We start from the raw sequence: 17870 nt of genomic DNA, 5'->3' as shown, positions 1-17870 counted from the left end.
ACAGAGTGCATGAGAGGGTGAGGGGAGTCATGGGAAAGCAGGATGCCTGCATGCAGTGCCACTGAGTGAGCAGACTGGGCCAGAGCTAAAACAGACAGAGCAAAGAAAAGACGGGAGCAAAATAATACACATCCTGATTTGGCAAGGACGGATGACAGCGTCTGACGGTTCAAAGGCTCGTGAGTGAGATTTATCCACACACTGTGGTCGGTCAGCTGGCCAGCCGTTCTAGCACACACGTAGGGTGAGGGAGGTCGATTACAGTTCTGCTCCCAGCCTGACACAGTTTGGGAAAACCCAGATCAGAGGACGAAGTAGGTGTCAGGGCCTTTCGAGGTCAGGAGACGCCTATGGCTCCACTAAATCTTGGGGCCCCGAGGAGGTGGGGGAGACTAGCTCCGCTGGAAAGGCTGAATAGCAGGACGGGACTGTGGATCAAGGTGAGATGGTATCTGGAGGTTTTTACTTAATGATCTGGGAAAGTTAAAGTGGAGAGGCCCGAGACTGGATGAGTCTTAAGTGTTTGGAAAGTTCCAGCCAGTTGGCTCAGTTTACTGACGTCTATGAAAAACTCCAAAGGTTACACATCACGTCAAACAGTCCTCCTCTCATGTGTGGTCACTCAGATTGTTTAGTAAAATCTTTGTAGTGTAATCTGCCTCCCCAATTAAATCCCTTTATGGCCTTGTACCAAAAGAAGGGTTTCACTTCAATCACCATGTGAACTAATGTTAAAATGTTTTTAAAAAAACACAGGAAAACCATGATGTCATTAAATAGAATTTGGAAATTGAGAACTTTATTTATAGCTTTAACTGTTTTTGCAGCAAAACAATTCTGTCCATCCAACTCTTTAGTATCACGCCTCCTGAACTTACTTTGAAAAATCTGTCCGTCCAACCAGAAGCTGCCTCTGTATGCAGGATGTTTATGTTTAGATGTATATGTTCTCAGTTCCCTCCATTTAACCCCCCCAACAAACACACACACACACACACACACACACACTTTCGCTCTTTGTCATTTACCTCCATTTATTGCCCACGCCCGCCGAGTGACAAAGCGCTTCTTTCGAAATGATTGCAAAGCTAGACAGGTGAGCAAAAATGGATACATTCTATTTATATATGTCTTTCTATTTGACAAAGACTTCTTTAGATTAAACACACTTGCTATCAAATGAAGTGACGTTTTTTTGACAAGTGCTGATACTTTGATACCAATAGAAAATATTCCTCAGTGAAATTGTTTTAAATAACTATGGCACTGTATCACCTTTGAGTGTTATCGATTGAGGTTTCCGTATTAATTAGTGATGAACAACTGTCCTAGTTTCGCTAAAAGTTGTGAAACTGAGAGTGAGAAGAAAAAAAGCAGTGAATGTTAGTCGTCTTCTGACTGTCCATCACTCACATATGGTTAACCACAGGTTTTACATGAGTTTATTGTGCTAACTTATTGGGGTGAGTCATCTGACTAATAATACGTTAAATTGTAATTTCATGAGTTTCTTAACAGACTTCACAGACTTTCCTGGCATAACATTTCTGAATACTACTAAGATTATTTGTCACTAAAGATGTTAATTCACAGAACAGCAACACTTTTGAGAATTGCATTATTACTGGTGAAATGTTGACTGGTAAAATCAGAGCACCAAGTTTTTGTAAATGGATCTGGTCTTTCGATAATCTCTAGGTAAGCTGCCCACATGTCAGATAAAAAATTAACCCTTTCTCCCTTTGTCTCAGTGTGCTTTTGCCCCGAAAAAAGTTCATCTACCATTACAAGAACATGCGCTGGGCAAGGGGCCGACACGAGACTTACCTCTGCTTTGTAGTGAAGAGGCGAGTGGGGCCAGACTCCTTATCCTTTGACTTTGGACACCTCCGCAACCGCAGTGGCTGCCATGTAGAGGTAAGTTATGTGGGTCAAGATGGGGAAGCATGTGGGAAGGGCCTGTTCAGGGGAGTAAGTATAAGATTGTATCCCTGTTCTCCTATGTCTCTATAGCTGTTGTTCCTACGCTACCTGGGGGCCTTGTGCCCTGGTTTGTGGGGTTACGGAGGCACTGGAGAGAAGAGGCTCAGTTACTCCATTACCTGGTTCTGCTCCTGGTCTCCCTGCATAAACTGCTCCATCAGTTTGTCCCAGTTCCTCAGCCGGACGCCCAACCTTCGCCTCAGGATCTTCGTCTCTCGCCTTTACTTCTGTGACATGGAGAACAGCCGGGAAAGAGACGGCCTGAGAATGCTGAAAGAAGCTGGCGTGCAGATCACAGTCATGAGTTACAAAGGTGGAGGCATGAATTGGTGTACATGTGGTAGAGATGTAAAGAGAGAGAGTGTAATTATAGAGTCAGAAACTACTGGAAAGTTAAGCAAGCCAAATTCCACATAAAAATCCATTGTTTTACTTATCATGGTTGCTCTCTGGATGTCAAATATTTTAACTGTTTCCTCTCTCTTCAGACTTCTTCTATTGCTGGCAGACCTTTGTGGATCGCAAGCAAAGCAACTTCAAGGCCTGGGATGAGCTGCACCGAAACTCTGTTCGCCTAGCCAGAAAACTCAACCGCATCCTCCATGTAGAACATTTACCATACTACATGTTTGTTGTTTTCAATCAACAGGTGTAAGTCAAATTAAAAGTAATTATATGTTTTCTCTCTTTCTTTCTCAGCCTAGTGAAACAGAAGATTTAAGGGATGCCTTCCTGCTTCTTGGACTGTGAAAAATACCTCTGACCTCCTCAGGTGTTAGCATTAAGTCTATTATTAAGTCTGCAGAGAAAAAGACATGTTGGCATTGGTCCATCACTACAACTGCTAAAACTGAGAATGAGAAAACCTGAGAAAAAATAGCTTAAGTTGTGGCAAGGCTTGTAACGTTAGCTGCTGCTTGCTTATTCTGTTGCAATATGGATATATGAAATAAAAGAATAAGATACATTTTTTTTTGTGTTGTTGATGTATATATATATATATATATATATGTATGCGAGTTTGGGAATTTAGGCCATCGCCCGCTTGTTTTCTTTGCAACCAGAAGTGACAAGAGAGGGTGAAGCTAAGTACAATCAAACTCTGAATAAAACATGTTTTGGGACCAAAATTGTTGCAATTAACTTTCATGAACTAAAAGTTCTGAGACAAAACCGTGGAAGCGACCAGTCAATCACAAAGTTGCCATGCCCTAAAGCACCTGGCTTTATGGGCCCATAATTTACTAAATTAACATCATGCTGTATTGAAGAAGACTGAGGTTTACTGAGGTAATAAATCAAGTGAGAAGTGAGGTCCTTTTCTCAGAGACTTCTATACCATCTGAATTATTATTTGTGCAACAAGAGGAGTCGCCCGCTGATGGCTATCAGAACATTTAAAGCACTTCAGCATTGGTTTCACTTTTCAGTCCCAGAGATTGCCATCTGGGTCAAATTATTGGTATACATAGGTATTGTACATTGCAGCTCCTTATACAAGTCAACACTTTGTGTTACTCTTTGTTACTGTCAGGTAAATGTATGCTTACTTCTTTCAAACTCCACGCCCCTCTTGGTAATATACGTTGTTTTACAAAACCCAAACTACTCATTTGATGTCACTTGAGTAATTTTCCTTGACTTGACACAGGCTACTCCTCATGATGAGTAAAGCAACCTTTGTGCCTAAAATCCGTGGAATACCCCTTTAAGGGCATCACTGAAAGAGCAGCAGTGAGAGGCTGGGTCGACAGTTTGTGCGCAAGTACACCGTCTATTACGGTCAACGTAGCCGTAAATGCCGCACGGACACGCCACTCACCGTCACTACCACCACCGCCACCACCACCACCGCCGGCGTGCACCGACTGAGTAAAAGTCAAGATGGCGACCGAGGGTCAGGCTGAGTACGAGTCGGTCCTCTGTGTCAAACCCGAAGTCAGCGTTTACCGAATCCCACCGAGAACATCTAACCGGGCTATCAGGTGAGTGAGGAGGAGCGGCGGCCCGACGGAGACATTCCTGACCCAGCATCCACGAGCCGCAGCCGTTGGGAGCCGTTGCATTGGCGACCTACAGTACCAACCGTGCTCATCCCATAATCTCGCAACAACAGCGTTTTTTGGGGCTGTTTTTTTTTTTCGCGTGTGGTGTATTAACAAGGTCATCATGGTAAATAACGGTTGTGCTTTATACCTGCACTGCGTTAGCCCACTAAACAGGAAGTGGGATGGATTGGCTACATCCCTGTGTCCGTGTGTTTATGTGTGCTGTCGACCAATGGCACAGAGGATAGATGCTGCTTACGCTGCGTGAAGTGTTTTTATAGCTAGAACTAGCTCAGTAATGACACCTTATCGCCACACAGAATCTCAGCTTGTTTCCCTGACAGTATAAGCAAGTGCAGCGTCCCTGGAGCTGTGAAGAAGTCTTGCTCGAGGACACTTCAGTAGGGTCGATGCTGTATGGTGACTAGGCGCTTTAACGTGGTTAATCAACCTGAAAGACAGCGTTGTCCTGTCAGACATCTCTTGCTTGCAAGTGGCCATGCAGGAGATGTTGTGTTGTGTTGTTGAAAAGCTCGAACGTTGAATTGTTTACCCCACATCTCATTGGCTGGTGCTCCAGCTGCATCTTGAGTGGACATCACACCAACCAAACAGTAGCACACGCCTGAGTCTCACGAGACACATGATTGGTTAACCAGTGACCATATGTACAGTGAGTGAGGGTGATGATGTAATATATCAGCCTTAGGTTGGCGTTAGTCACGTTCTGTTTACATAGAAAATAGCCGAAATAGAACTACAGTGTGTCTTAAGCGTTGGGACGAACCGCAACACACGCGTGCACACCGAAACACGAATCTCCAGTTGCTTCTGCTCTTACTCTGTGTCAACATCAGTCTCAATAAACCGCTGTCACCACATCACCTGCATCACAATGCATCTCCCTGTGTGTGTGTGTGTGTGTGTGCGTGTGTGTGTGTGTGTGTCCCAGGGCTGCCGATTGGAAGCTGGATGCTCCCGACTGGACGGGACGCATGCGTGTGACGGCCCGGGGGAAGCTAGCCAGCATCAAATTGGAAGACAAAGTCTCTGGTGAGCAAAGAAGCAGACAGAACAGTGCCATTGTTCACTGGCCCCGTCGCTGTTGTAAATCACTTCAGTGTGTTCGCCATTCCCCCTTCTCTGTTACTCATCTATTCCAAGGTGACCCAGCCCACGTCCAAGCATGCAGTTTATTTTGAAGGGTGATAATCTCTTTCTGTCTGTGCCAGTGGTATTGGCATGCTTGTTGTCCTCAGATTATACTTTTTATTGCCCCATTTATAATCAATATAATCTGAATCTCGGAAGTTACATCCATCCTTAAAAGCTTCGGCTTCTGTCCCTGTTTTAAATCCCAAAATATCTTTGCTGAGTTTTGGCTTGGTAAATGTGAAATATGTATTTTTCTTTTTGCGTCTCTTCATGATCCAAATTCCCACCGGACCATTTTGGCCAAAAAGACGGTGAACATATTTCTTTTGATCTAACCTACAGGGGAGCTGTTTGCCCAAGCACCAGTGGACGAGTACCCCGGCACCACAGTGGAAACAGTCAGTGACTCAAGCCGTTACTTTGTGCTCCGCATCCAGGATGACAACGGTGGGTAAACAGTTTGTTGCTAAGACATAAATATTTGGTAAATGTGCTCATGATTTAGAACACGTTTTGAACGCCTACTGAAACTGTTAAACTGTAGTGTAGAGGGTATCGTGAGAAACTGTCAGGTTTAGTGTGTGTTTTGTTTGTAATACCTTACACGCCCCGTACTCATCTCTATCCTTTTGTTTGTTGTGTTCGTTCCTCTCACAGGCCGCAGTGCGTTCATAGGCATCGGGTTTGGAGACAGAGGCGATGCCTTTGACTTCAATGTTGCACTTCAGGACCACTTCAAGTATGCAGCTGCTTCATAGATTCTCATGAATCATAACCAATTCATTAGGGAATTTATTTATTATAGTTTGATAAACTATCTTGTAATCCTTTTGCCTCGTCCTCTCCAGGTGGGTGAAACAGGAAGATGAGTTTAAGAAGCAGGCGCAGACTCCAGACACCACCCCTAAACTGGACCTGGGCTTCAAAGAAGGACAGACTATCACTCTCAATATAGGGGTAGCCCTATTTTCATTCAATTTAATTGGTAGAGGGTTAGAACATTTGTGGAACAGCAAAATTGCTTACAGTTTGACGATTGAACCTCCCAAAAGTATACAACTATTTATCTCCTTTGATGTGTTTTCTCTACAGTCTACACACACACACTCACTCTGACTTTGTACCTTTTCCAGCAATCAAAAAAGAAGGACCGGTCTCGCCCGCAGAGTTCCGGTGGATTTGGGCTTCTTCCGCCTCCTCCTGGGGGCAAGTTAGCCCCACCTCCTTCATCCAGATCTACCAATCATAACACACAGCCATCTGCAGGAGGAAGTGACACCGGTAGGTAGTTCATAAAAACACTACAGTATGGATAGCCGGCGAGGTCATACACCCAGGCCCGCCCTGTGTGTCTTGCCTGTGCCCGGGACAAGGTGATTACCAATGTAACACGAGTAAACATGTGGATTGCACTTAAACCCAGCATCGGTCATTTTTATACGCCAGCAATGCAACAGAGGCAGTGACACAGAGAGGGGCCGAGATGCGGTGAACATCGAGTTTAACAACAAATGTATCTTTGTAATCCTTCTGACGGATTTCTTGGTAAACACAATTTAAGTTAATGAAGACTAATTGTTGTTCCTGCTCAGCCTGCTTTAGTGTCGTGTAGTCCATTTCATATTCCACAAATTCAGAATGAAATCATCGGAACAGGTAGAAGAAGGGAGCACCCCATCTTAATTTGATCAAAACAAGGCTTCGTACTTAAATATTGTAGCCCCCATTTCCCATCATGCCTAGTGCTGCACCGAGTGGTTTGTTAAGTTTGCTGTTTTAAGTGTTTTGGTCTGTTCAGAACCAAGTTGGTTTGGTAATTGCCAAATCTGTGCCGGGTTTCTAGAGTTAACCATTAGTTGTTGTGGCTATTAAATATCTGGACTCCAGGTAGCTCGTTTCCACTCCTACATCTGTTGCAGTGTTGCTTGATTGAGCCGTTTCTTTTCAGTTGTGCTACTTTTGATTAAGTTTCTCAGTTAAAATAGTGTCATGTAGAGAAACCTGGGGTAGTTTTGGTCAGTTGGGGAGGTGATTGTCATTAAGTTATCAATCAATCATCGTTAGGGGGAAGGGAGGACTTACTCACCTCGACTTCACCATCTTGACATTGACGTGGCAATTTGTGTCCCAAAAAATCCATTGCATTGCAGCTTTGCTTCCACGGTCAACCTGCAGGTTGCTGTAGATCGGTGCAGCTGTTTGATTTAGACGCAGAGTGTAACCTCAGAAGTCATACAGAATGAAGGGTCACGTTAAAGGTCGGAGGAAAGTTATTTCGATGTTGAAAGCTTGTATTTCCTTTGGGGACCGTTGTAAAGCTGTTTCCAGTGGAGCGCGTGCATCCACAGTCTTCACAGTGAAAGTGGTGAGTGCAATGTTATGCTGACCTGTAGGAATTATGACCGATAGAGTTTCCTTTAAAAGATATCGTCCGTCCCCCCACGTCCTGTCTGGCCCTCTGTAGTATGGACGCTTCTGCCCTGATCACTGAAATCACACTGATGGATTTGGGTGTTCAAAGCACGTTGAGGTTGATTATCCATTGCCGGCTGTTGAAAGACTCATTACAACTGTAACCTTCTAATGGTTTTAGTTGCACAAATGAAATCCCATTCGTCTCCATTGTCTTTGGTGGTGGCAGAGGTTTCAGAGGTCGATATATCAAAACCTCAGCATAAAATAGTGAAACCTTTAGATACCGTTAGCTGAAGTAGGAGAGCGCTGTTTATTTATTCGTCTTCCCCTTTAGCAAAACACTATTCCAGACTTCATACTGGGTCGAATTACTCTTAAGCTAGAAATAGTCTTGTTTACAAACAAACCATCATATCAGACATCTATATTTCTGTTACTATTTCAGAGATGCATTATGTTTCTGTTTTGATCTTTTAACCACCAGGTTTTTTGCTAGATCTGGACGCCAGTAACTCAAACTCAGCGGCTCCATCAGACACCACCACAGCCAGCTCTGACCTGTGGGGAGACTTTGACTCTGTATCCCCGAAGTGAGAAGGGGTACACTTTGCTTTTTCTCCCTCTTATATCGCTCTCTGTAAATGTATGCAGCACTTTTTTTTGCATTTTTTTTCCCCCCCGTTGTGGGGTCCCGTTTCTCTCCCTGCCAAGCAGGGTAACCTGTACCCTGTACTAGTTTGTTCTATTTGTGTTCAGACCCTCGTGGCTTTTGGTCTTAGCCGGAGAGACACCCAGACCTCACGGTCCAGTCTTAATTGAGGCCGTCACGCTCTCCATCCGTCTCTCTCCTGTTTGAATTCTGCTTTTGCCCATTTTCTCCTCTTCTCAACGTTTTATTTGCTGATTTCTATCGTGGAGTATACACAATAGAAATACGAGCCAGGGAGACATAATCTGAAACATCTGATGATAAAATCTAATTAAATATGATAATGAATGAATTTTCTGTACAGAGAATATTTATTTTAAATGTATATATTGTCGGTAGTTTGTAATTATTGTCAATGGTGTTGTCACCTTTATGTTCTGTAGCTTATTTAGTCTCCAAGTCCCCAGCAGTGGGACTGACTATATGCACTGACTGGCAGTCTACTGTCTATGTAGTTAGTAATGCATACAGTCTGCATTTAATGCAGGGGTTGTTTAAATAGACCTACACTGCTGTTCAAAAGTATGACGTCAGCTATTATGTTGATGTGTTTCTTCTTACCTTCAATAATGTAATAATAATAATTCAGACACCAAACGTATTGTTTACATTTGAAATAGTTTGGCTCGCAAAAGAAGTTTGATAAGAATTAAATGATTAAAACTTAAACGATTCAAATGTTTAGTCGATGTCCCCACGTTTTTTCATGCCAGGGGGAGAATACTGTTGAAACCATTTTTCCCCCAAATATCCTTTTGATTTTGAATTAGTGTTTCAGTCCATAAAAGCATAAGTGACCCTCGATCATTACTAAACCACAACGGTGCTTGCGTTTGGGCTCTAATTATTTTGGGGAGCCGTATTTCTTTGGGCCCGCTGCAGTCAACTCAGTGGAAGAGGTTTCAACTGGGATTTGTCCGGCCATAGTATGTTCATCTGATATTCCAATAGAGCTAAACCCAGACTAACCTTCTATTTCTATTGCCACGTTTTAAGAAGAGCTTTGCTGAATCAACATAACTGTTTGTATTCCAGCTTGTTATAGGCTTTGTTGTGCACTAGACACTGAAACAGGAACATGTTGATGCTAAGCTTCCAGTTTCTTTAGCTTATGGCGGGTCATTTCAACTGTTGCTCAGATGGATCTTTGTCTCTTTCTGCCCTTTCAGTTGTCAGTCTTGTTGAACAATTGTTTTCCATGTACAAAAAAATGATCATTCTTTGCAAACCTTTCATTCAAAATAACATCTATTTGAAAAGAGGACTTTCTCCAACCTAAAAGCATGAATTTATTTATCGAGCTTTTTCGACAGGCGATCTCTAACTTTTGAACAGCACTGTAGGCTAAGAGTTTACCACACAATGATTTTACTTGAAAGAAGCTGATTTACAGATTAGTTGTGCTCTCTAGCGCGCTCTAGTGGCTCTACGGCATCATTTTTGAGATGAGATGTCAAATTGAGCTGCAGCTGTTGAACACATATTTCACTGGGGATGGGTCCTTGGCACTGTGTGCATTGTTTGAACTGGGAAGTAGAAAAGTTTAAAGTGATAGGGTGCTGGCGAAAGAAATAGAGGCATCAAGCGCTTTTATCTTTGCCTCAAGGGGAAACTGAAAAGATTTAGTCCTCGTTATGTCATCTCTGCTCAGCCCAGCTGTTAAAGCTGCGACTGGTGAGTCATTTAGGTCACGACCTCTCTCCTCCTCGATGAATAGGTCTGTGTTTTTGCACCGTCCCGTCTGTCTTGGGGGGGCAGCTTCATCTCCTTGATTCTTCATGAGAAGGTGGTCAGGACCTCAAACACAGCATGTTGTACTGTACAAACTGAGTTTTTAACTGTGAACTTAAATTCCACGCTAAGATGTAACGTCGTCGATGGTATTCTGATCCAGACGAATGCAACCTGGGACCAAGCCAGTCTGTGTTTGATGCAGTGTGTTGTTGTGATATAGTCATGTACAGAGAGATAATTATGTTGCAGTGATATCACATGTGGTGTGGTGTGGTGATGATGATGATGATGATGATGATGATGATGATGATGGATATTGATTGGAACACACATAGATCGTGTGAGTGTAAAGCTCTAACCAATGTTTGTCAGTGTTTGTTTACTGTTTTAAATTATATGCATCTCTCCCAAATGTGACTTGTTATTCAAACTGTATATGTGTATGTAAATGTATATGCAAAGAAAAAAACATAAAGATATCACTCAGTGACCATAACTTTAATTTGTTTGTTTTTTTTCTCCTGAATAAACAGAGTGAAAAATAACAAATCAATAAACAAATGACTCATGAACAAATGTAGTTAAATGTGTATTTTTGGATACGTTAGTGCACATAATACTGGATTGTCAAGGAGTACACAGAGCGGGTTGTTCTTTGTACAATGAAATGACTCAGTGCTGCTAAAAGCCCTTTACTACAGTACCTCAAATGGATCGTAAACGGTAGAAGACATGATGTGTGTCCAAAAACACACGAATGAAATGAGCTTCAATGTTCACACACAAAAGACTTAATACATAAACATGGCTGTGACTCAGCACACATGTGTGAAAGAGAAAGAGACTCCTGGGTGTTGAGTGGTGGATTTTACGGTGTTATGGGCTGTTTTTATGACGACGTCCCTGGTTTGTGTCTCTAAGAGAGGCTCCATCCTCACAGGTGGTCACACCGCCATCCTGGGGCCCCATCAGGCCTTGTTTGCCCAGGTTTTGGGGTTGCCACGGCGATTGCGACAGCGTTTCCTATTAGATGACCTCTGGACACGCCTGGGCCACCCGGACAACTCCCTGCACAGTTCGGCTGTAACGTGCCAAAAGACAGATAAGTTATGATCGCGTCTCCACAAGCTTGTTTTTCACTTGCAGAGTGTCTCACCTTTCAGGTACTCGTCCTGCTGGCACACTGTCCTCACACAGATCTCGTTGTTGATCACGTAGACACGAAGAAGGCTGCGTCAGAAACGGGAGATCATGATTGTAGTAAGAGAGCTGCAGTGGTTGAGGTGTACATTTTGCTGATAATGCTAATATGCTTGGACGTAAAGGCCCTGACTTGATTTATTCAATCGGCTTCTTATTATGAGCAATTTTACAACTTTACACTGTTTTAACTACAGCTGAGTCAAAATCTGATGACATTTGAGGGTTGCATACCTTAGCCGAGCGGGTCGCTGAGTATCAAATTTGATTAAACTTATTCCGCACAGTCCTGATAATATATATATATATAAACACTAAACAGTTTACTTTACTTTTTTAGGACTCCATGACTTTAACTCTTCATGGTGTATTTTAACACCATTTTACTTATGTCACTACTTTTACTTTAGTAAAGAGTTCTTTTTCCACTTCTGATTTCCGTACTACTTCATGTGTGTCTAAGAAACAGTCGGATGATGCTAGAATACGACACATTCACTGCTAACTGATAAAAGTCATTCTGCAGGTAGGCTAAATTGCTAAATTAGAATTGGTATTTGGTAGAAAGATCGCAGACACACCTGTAGAGACAAAGGGCACCAATAACTCTCTTGACGGGCCGGTGAACCGAGTACATCCTGGTGCAAGGATACATCTCATCCCTACAGTCTGCAGAGACAGGAGAGACGAGCCGTGTTTAAATTGGATGAACCACTTATCGCGAGATGAAGCATGCAAAACTTTCGGTTTCACGTGGCCTCCTGAGAGGCAGTTCGGAGGTCATCTCCAATCTGCTGTCACTCACTGGCTGGCAAGGTGCCTCCAGGTGCATTAGTGCTCTCTGCAAAGAAGGAGACAAACAAGATCAGATTGGGAAAACACCAGTGACCCATTGCAATGACTCACAGACTGACGGACGTCATGCAACATAACCCGTCCGGAGCTGAAAGTGTGACTTATGAGGAGAAGAGCATTACCGGTCAGCTGGTCTTGGGCTACAGCTGCGAGCGCTGTGGAACAGAAACCACATGAGGGGAGTGTTTCGCAGCACAAAAACAAACACACGGCGACTCAACCGTAATTAAACAAGATGATTTGTGTGTCCTGTTTGGCAGCGTTACCGTGGAAACTGCAGAGGAGCAGGACCACTGGAAGTCGGCCCATTCCTTCAACTTGTAAGAGTTTGAGCTTTACGAGGCTGGAGGGAACCGAAGAGGAAAAGAGTCGGAATGATTTCACAGAGTGGAACTGTTCAATATCCTCACTCGAGATTTTTGTTGCTGTTTATGTTTCCTTTAATCTCATTGCATATAAATGCTCCCAGGTCACTGTAATGTTTTCCCTCAGGTCTTTTTTTCCAGCCAAAAACACAGAGAGCAGTGCTGTGTTTTGGATAAGTTGTCATCGTTATAGAGGAGTGCTCTGATGTCATTTTGCTGTGGAATAATCTGTTCTAAAGTTTATTTCTGTAGACTGCCGGACTGCTTGTGAACCGCTCGACAAAGTAGCAGAGGAGCAACTGTAAGAGAGAGTTTTAAGTTACACTTTAAAGACATTTTTCTCCCTGCCTTCTCTCCTTCTCTTACTCTTTCTCCTTCCCTCTCCCGCCCTGCATCATTCCTCTCGTGATGTGTCAATGTGACTTTGCAGTCCAAGACGTGAGTTCTCTCAAAAGAATGTGTTTTTTTTGTGCCCTATTTGAGCGCCCCTCCGCCCCTCCTCTGATACAGTTGCACATTCTTCTCCAGCTTTCTTTTCATTGAACATAATACTGCTCTCCAACTGTTTATATACGATCATCACAAAGCCCCTCTGAGCAATCGACAGTTTTGTCACAAGTTGTGCCTTTTCCTGCTCTGATAAACCCAGAGTCACACATTTGCAATTACTGAATTGAGAACTCTGGATTGTCTTGTTTAACTCAGTGCATGCCTCTGTTGATCTGTTTGTGAGAGTGCCATGTTTTTCATTGCTTTTACTCACTGAACTATGCATGCAAGCGCAAATCACGTCACAATGAAATATAGATTCTAAAGTAAATCAGACAAGCCCTCACTCTTCACATTTCATGTTTACATCTCATCAATAGGAAATATCCTTCCATTGATATCTTTGGATGTGAGATATCCTGCATGTGCCGATGCTCCTCTGTGCATTTCCTACGGTATGAGATGAAAATAGGTCAAATAATGAACTCATACTTACAACCTTTGCTGTCGTCCACAACTGCTTTAGTTTTATGAACCTTTTGTCTTCTCTTCTTTCCCCTCCTTCCCTCTCCTCCCTCCTCCTCCCCCCTCCTCCTCCTCCCCCTGTCTTCCAAACCATCACAGTTTTTTTGTTTTTTACTTTTTTGTCCTGCCCCAATTTGGTAAAAAAACAATGTAGCATGCAGCTACAATCTAATGAGTTTGTCCTCTTTGGATCACACACAGGTCTTTATATTGATCTTTGGATAGATATACATACCCACTGTTTTGTATCTTAGTGTCTTGGTGTCTCATCACCACACAAAGCTAAATATTTAGTCATCCTCCACAAAAAGTAGAGGCAGTTTCTGTTGTTCATTAAACGGGCTCCATTGCATTTGTGAAGACATTTTAAATCTTTATACCCAAAGTTTTGTAAACACTAACTGTTCTAATTTCAGATGATAACGTCAGAGATGCAGGCTTGTCTGAATACAAATGCTACTAATTTATTACTTTCTCCTGGAATCTGCTTGAGAAAATGCAATAATGACGCAATTGAAAGAAACAAATGCCCACGAGGCATTCAAACACAGCGGGCCTCAAATTTGACTTTTGCACTACTTAATGTAACCAGCAGGTGAAGCCGTGCACATAGAATATGATCTTTGGCCTAAACATACACTCTAATGCAGGGATCAGTCAAAAACAATGACAGAAATGATAGAACAGCTAATGCTATTAAGTGGGCCAAAGCCTATAAGATTAGCCATCCTGACCCAGGTCTCTCTGCAGTAATGATCAGCGACAGTCATCCATGACTCGAATTCTCCATGGTAACTACAGTTTGTTTGGTGTTCATTTAGTGCTTAAATGATTGGTGATTGGTTGACAATTCCTAAAAACATTAAACTGATTCATTTTTTATGTCACTGATTAAGCAAAAGCACAAAATATTCTGTTTTATATCGATGTAAACTGATACTGTTGCTCAAACAAAAAGAGACATTTGAACAGGAAGTGGTGAGGGGTGTTTTTTTTACAGAATAAACTACCAATTAATTAATGCAAAATACAAATACAAACAATTGTTTTATAAGTTGCAGCTTTAATTTATTGCCACTGGAATAAATCTTGCTCAGCTTGTTCTGTTTTCGAGAATGCATATCTTCGAGGGAAGTGTCCAAAACACAAAATAATGTGAAAGGTATCATGTCTGCATAGTAATGTTATTTATACTTCATTTATTCTTGTGAGTGGTTTTGGAATGTTGTGCATTAACAGGTGATGCCTTTATTTGTAAAATAAGCACTAAAACTTAGTTATAACTTTTTTCTGCAAACATAATTGCTCAGTTGACCTCATTAGAAAAAGTATCACATAATGTCAAAGACTTATTATCCATGATAAGAAGTCCAGGGTACTCAGCTACTCATCTGCTCTTCTTTGTTGTCTCTTGACACTATTTTTAACGAACAACTAAAGAGAAGTGTATTAAATCTAGCACAATTTAATTCATTCATGAACTTCAACCATTAAAAGATTCAAACAAATCTTGCAGACAGTTTATGTTTGCATGTGTGTAATTAAACATTTGTCATATCTGACCCACAATTCCTTACCGGTGTACTTAAGCTATCCTTCCAATATCCCAAGTGGTATCTGTGCGAAGATGAAAGTGACTATCAAGGCTATATGGTTCCTGACCCTTTTGTCTCAGAGGCTCTTTGTGTTGAAAAGTTGTTTTTCATTGTGACTGTTATAGCTGCATTGGAAGGGAAACTTGACTCTGCACGGACTTGGCTAATATAAATATTGCTACACATTCCTTTGAAGTCGCAACTCTCACTGGCTCCCACCCTACGGTAGATCATGTCATTTCAAGAGGGAGACACTCTTCATCCCCTTGACATATCGGGGCTACACGGACTCCAGGGTGAGTGCATGTGGGGGCGGCCCTAACAAGGTCGACTGGGCGAGTCCGATGACAGCTTGACAGATGAAGGCCATGTAAGCAAAAGAGAGGAGCCAAGAGGGGTGATCAGTCCTTTGAACACATCATCCTGCCTCTCTTCCTTCACGCTGCTCAGGTTGTGAGGGGATCAAAAAAAGAAATGGTTTAGGAAAACATGCCAGATAGTAAACACATGATAATCTTTAGACTTGTTTATTAGCTAGACAGAATTTCTAGAGGCATGCCAGCTCTGCAATACTCTACCACCGACCTCCTTTTCACCCCAACACTCCTCCCTCCCTCTCTCTTCTCTCTTACAGTCTAGCTGGTAGCTACTGCTGCATTTTCTATGCTTGACAATACACACACACACACACACACACACACACACACACACACACACACACACACACACACTGCAGCAAGTGAACTCTCCCATTAACACTTTGTGATCCTTTGTAAATGCTCACTCATGACGCACGACTAACTGGATCCAGTGTCGCTCATCAGTGCTTCTCACGCTGCTAATGTGACGATTTGAGGCTCTTCTGGTGAATCAGTATCATCACTCTCGATCCTCTTTAAGCATTTAAAGTAGTTGAACCTTAACAAGGAGCCAGGTGACAGAAAGTTGGAGGTGTAGGGGGAAAATGACGCTGTGATGTCCCAAGTGTTTTGCTTCACTGCGGGGATACATTTCAGACATTCGGCCATAAATCTTTATTTGCTACACTCTGCCCATTAATCTGTCTCTTATATCGGTGTCTGTTTTTGCTATAACCCTCACGACATGTGGCATCTTTTATCAGATATCTGTCTAAATATCTGTTACAGCTAACAGCATTTTCCAGCTGCTTGTCTCCACATCCTTCACCCATGCCACCATGTGGTGATTTATGTTGCTTAAAGAGAAAAACATTTCTAAAGACAGATGCAAGGGAACTCACTTTATATCAAATATGGAATAAACATGTTGAAGATCATTTATAGGAGGTTGAATGTGACACCATGCCTTTACGAAGTGTAAACTTTGTGCCAAGGTGAGCTTCATTCGATACTGGCAGTATGAAATCTGAATTTTGCTGAGATTACAAATCTAAATCTGATGATCTCGGGTTTCCACATTTGTGAGGTTGTTTTTCATCTTCACAAATGTCTAAAGGTCCGTCGTGGCTTTAAAGTACAAACATGACTTAAAGTAAAATGAGCTACATCCCTCTGACATTGTGGTTGGATTTTAGTGAGGACCTGCATGTTTATAGCGTGTCCTTGTTTCTCCTGTTTTCATCATCCCTGTGATCCGTCCTCATGGACCTCGAACAGATTTGCACCTCGATCAGCATCTTTCTGTTGGCACTCTATTGTCTCTGTGGTCCGCACCATGTGTTTCCATTTGTCAGGCTGTGGTCCTCCATTGATCCCACCAGAGTGTCACATGAGCCTTGTGTCCTCTGTTTCCTCGTAAACAGCGCATCCCAAACAGCGGTTGCTAAAGGAGATAGCGGTTTTAATGTAAGCATACTTTACTTTGGGACACGGCTAAAGAAGCTGTACTTGCTTGTTACCAGAAAAGAGAAAGTTCAAGGAAGGGACTGAATAAAAGTGAGACAGCTGTCACGGTTGGACAAAGTAGATGTGACTACAGAAGCGAAGATGAAAGCGAAAAACAAGGCCAAGTGGCATGAGAGGAGAAACACAGGAGGAAAAGTAATCAGAAAGAGGGCCAGGGATGAAAAGAGAGGAGAGACGAGGGAGTTAACAGGTCACAGTGTTCCACCAGATTGTGCTGTTGCAGGCCCGCAGGCGCCAATGGCAGCCGGACTTTTGCATTTCTGTAAAGTGCGGATAGTCAGAGGGAGGTGATGATGTGCATGGTGTGTAAATAGATGGGTCTGGGATCTATTTTTAAGTCCATCTGGAGTGGCCCTTAGCAGGGGTTGGCACAAGTCCTACTGACATACACACACAACCAGACTGTACATTAGCAGCTTGCTACCAAGCCGGGATACAATCCAACTTGAAACTGAGACATTGGGCACATTGCAATTTGAAATACATTTTCTATGATGCATTTTAGTGTTACTTATGGCAGTGGTAGTAAATACAACTCCCTCCGTTGTGAAATATAAGTCACTTCAAAGTTGTATTTTCCTGCTCCCAAGTTCTTTGCATCTACAGTGGTAGACGGTTGTTAACATCAAAAGCATAATTCAGCGGTGCCAGAAGTGTGCAAAGTGGCTGTAAGCAATACTCACGCATTCTTTTGGAAGCACTGCTTCAGGAATGCGGGTGATTTTTCAACGGGTAATTTTCCTGTGACAGATGTAGGACAAATGTCCCCACGGAGATCAACCCGTCACGCATAAAGATTTCACGAGAGGTTTGTTTTACCGTCAACATGTCAACAAGTATCCAAGTTCAGTACAATAAAATATGCTATAATAGAGGTGTTTTTAGCTTCAGTGGGGAACAATTTTTTTTTA

The 17870-nt window shown here is 42.6% G+C and overlaps 3 protein-coding genes across 3 annotated transcripts; 2 read left to right on the top strand and 1 right to left on the bottom strand.

Annotated features, from left to right (window-relative positions):
• The first annotated feature begins 1043 nt into the window (after positions 1 to 1043).
• Positions 1044 to 2752, top strand: aicda (activation-induced cytidine deaminase). The gene is made up of 5 exons (XM_079165232.1): positions 1044 to 1096; positions 1752 to 1917; positions 2014 to 2296; positions 2472 to 2587; positions 2683 to 2752. Exons 1-5 carry the CDS (start codon positions 1077 to 1079, stop codon positions 2731 to 2733), a joined length of 636 nt encoding a protein of 211 aa, XP_079021358.1. The 5' UTR covers positions 1044 to 1076; the 3' UTR covers positions 2734 to 2752.
• Positions 2753 to 3861: 1109 nt separating this feature from the next.
• LOC306699549 (adaptin ear-binding coat-associated protein 1-like) lies at positions 3862 to 8195 on the top strand (the record flags this gene model as incomplete). Its single annotated transcript, XM_079164184.1, has 7 exons — positions 3862 to 3968; positions 4984 to 5084; positions 5529 to 5633; positions 5844 to 5925; positions 6035 to 6143; positions 6320 to 6467; positions 8086 to 8195. The coding sequence occupies exons 1-7, from the start codon at positions 3868 to 3870 to the stop codon at positions 8193 to 8195; spliced, it is 756 nt and encodes a 251-aa protein (XP_079020310.1). The 5' UTR covers positions 3862 to 3867.
• Positions 8196 to 9876: 1681 nt separating this feature from the next.
• mfap5 (microfibril associated protein 5) lies at positions 9877 to 13462 on the bottom strand. Its single transcript, XM_079164969.1, has 7 exons — positions 13453 to 13462; positions 12366 to 12442; positions 12222 to 12254; positions 12050 to 12085; positions 11826 to 11913; positions 11201 to 11274; positions 9877 to 11125 (listed from the first exon to the last, which is right to left on the bottom strand). Exons 2-7 carry the CDS (start codon positions 12406 to 12408, stop codon positions 11013 to 11015), a joined length of 387 nt encoding a protein of 128 aa, XP_079021095.1. The 5' UTR covers positions 12409 to 12442; positions 13453 to 13462; the 3' UTR covers positions 9877 to 11012.
• Positions 13463 to 17870: the final 4408 nt, after the last annotated feature.

The sequence above is a fragment of the Pholis gunnellus genome (assembly GCF_910591455.1).
Source record: "Pholis gunnellus genome assembly, chromosome: 8".
Taxonomy (NCBI): Eukaryota; Metazoa; Chordata; class Actinopteri; order Perciformes; family Pholidae; genus Pholis; species Pholis gunnellus.
Note: the sequence above shows the minus strand (reverse complement) of the source record. Positions and strands in the feature narration are given on the sequence as shown.

Bases quoted from the DNA above. Each gene is read 5' to 3' on its own strand.
- aicda (XM_079165232.1), top strand. From the start codon at position 1,077: ATGATTGCAAAGCTAGACAG. The intron at 2,297-2,471 runs GTGGAGGCATGA...CTCTCTCTTCAG, and splicing joins CACAGTCATGAGTTACAAAG to ACTTCTTCTATTGCTGGCAG. The intron at 2,588-2,682 runs GTAGAACATTTA...TTTCTTTCTCAG, and splicing joins AACTCAACCGCATCCTCCAT to CCTAGTGAAACAGAAGATTT.
- mfap5 (XM_079164969.1), bottom strand. From the start codon at position 12,408: ATGGGCCGACTTCCAGTGGTCCTGCTCCTCTGCAGTTTCCACG. The intron at 12,086-12,221 runs GTAATGCTCTTC...CCTTCTTTGCAG, and splicing joins AGCCCAAGACCAGCTGACCG to AGAGCACTAATGCACCTGGA. The intron at 11,275-11,825 runs GTGTGTCTGCGA...TTTCTGACGCAG, and splicing joins GGTGCCCTTTGTCTCTACAG to CCTTCTTCGTGTCTACGTGA.